Source organism: Chelonoidis abingdonii, unplaced genomic scaffold (genome assembly GCF_003597395.2).
Source record: "Chelonoidis abingdonii isolate Lonesome George unplaced genomic scaffold, CheloAbing_2.0 scaffold1802, whole genome shotgun sequence".
NCBI classification, from domain to species: Eukaryota; Metazoa; Chordata; order Testudines; family Testudinidae; genus Chelonoidis; species Chelonoidis abingdonii.
Genome location: NW_027426063.1, coordinates 1 through 1,121, shown reverse-complemented (window position 1 = coordinate 1,121; position 1,121 = coordinate 1). Strand labels below are relative to the sequence as shown.

Sequence of the window (1,121 nt, the reverse complement as noted above, 5' to 3'; positions counted from 1 at the left end):
GCTTTAAAAATGCAGCCACTAATGTAGCTCACTTTCCACTGGGGAATTTTATTAATTCTTCAAGCTGCACAAGAGCATTGGTTCTGCAGCGCAGCCGTACACACACACTGACAAGGACTGGAGACATGCTCCCAACATCACTGCCAAAAGCACACACTCAGTGATGTTATATCTACTGGTTGGCCACTGCTGCTTCCTGTCCTGGGGCCGCCAGCCCTTTCGATCAGGCTGCGAGAGGCTGGTTTCACCCCGGGCCACAGCTGTTACTCTCGGGACAATCTGACTTCACCTGTTCTCCGTGTGCAGCGCCGAGCAGCGGGGCTGCAAAGCAAGGGACTAAAAGACGGTTTACTAGGAGGAGGCGGGAGAGGGCTCGGGCTGGAGGGGCTCGGCGCTGCGGGGGCCTCACCCCGGTGCTCGCTCTGCAGCTTCAGCCGTTGGTTGTAGAGGTTTTTCTCCGTCAGGTGCTGGATCTCCAGCAGGCCCTGGACGATCTCGAAGACGGTGCCATCGATGAGCGCCAGCGCCAGGTCACTGAGGATGGTGTAAGACAAGCGCTGCTGGCAGGGGCTGCAGGGACAGGGGTGGGGGGGCGCACGGGGCAGTCAGCGAGCCGCCCCACGTTAACCCCACTCGGGACTCGGGCCACGGCCCCGCTCCTCCGGGGGGCCGCCCCCCCAGGGCTCAGCAGCGGGCCGGGCCGGGCCACCTCCCCCCACTCGTGTCACACGCCGGCCCGACGGGGCCTGACACGCGCGGCAGCGACACGCAGGGGGGCTCAGGCCCGGCGCCCCCTCACCTGGGCAGCCCCTTCACCAGCGCCTGCAGCTCGGACAGGAGCTGGTAGTGCCGCTCCTGCTGCCGCGCCCGCTCCGCCGGCTCCTCGTAGCCCAGCCCGGGCCCGCAGCGATCCATGACCGCCGGGGGCGCGCTCTGCGGGTGGGTGGGGCTGTACATGGGCGGACGTGCGCGCGCGCGCGCTCTCTCTGCGGGTGGGTGGGGCTGGACGCGGGCGGACGTGCGCGCTCTCTCTCTCTCTCTCTCTCTGCGGGTGGGTGGGGCTGTACATGGGCGGACGTGCGCGCGCGCGCGCTCTCTCTGCGGGTGGGTGGGGCTGGACG

The 1,121-nt window shown here is 67.3% G+C and overlaps 1 protein-coding gene across 1 annotated transcript; it reads right to left on the bottom strand.

The window, feature by feature from the left end:
- Window positions 1–37: 37 nt before the first annotated feature.
- Window positions 38–976, bottom strand: LOC116839636 (protein DGCR6-like). Its single transcript, XM_032805746.2, has 2 exons — window positions 800–976; window positions 38–570 (listed from the first exon to the last, which is right to left on the bottom strand). Exons 1-2 carry the CDS (start codon window positions 955–957, stop codon window positions 264–266), a joined length of 465 nt encoding a protein of 154 aa, XP_032661637.1. The 5' UTR covers window positions 958–976; the 3' UTR covers window positions 38–263.
- Window positions 977–1,121: the final 145 nt, after the last annotated feature.

Bases quoted from the DNA above. Each gene is read 5' to 3' on its own strand.
- LOC116839636 (XM_032805746.2), bottom strand. From the start codon at position 957: ATGTACAGCCCCACCCACCCGCAGAGCGCGCCCCCGGCGGTCATGGAT. The intron at 571-799 runs GTGAGGGGGCGC...CTGTCCCTGCAG, and splicing joins CTGGTGAAGGGGCTGCCCAG to CCCCTGCCAGCAGCGCTTGT.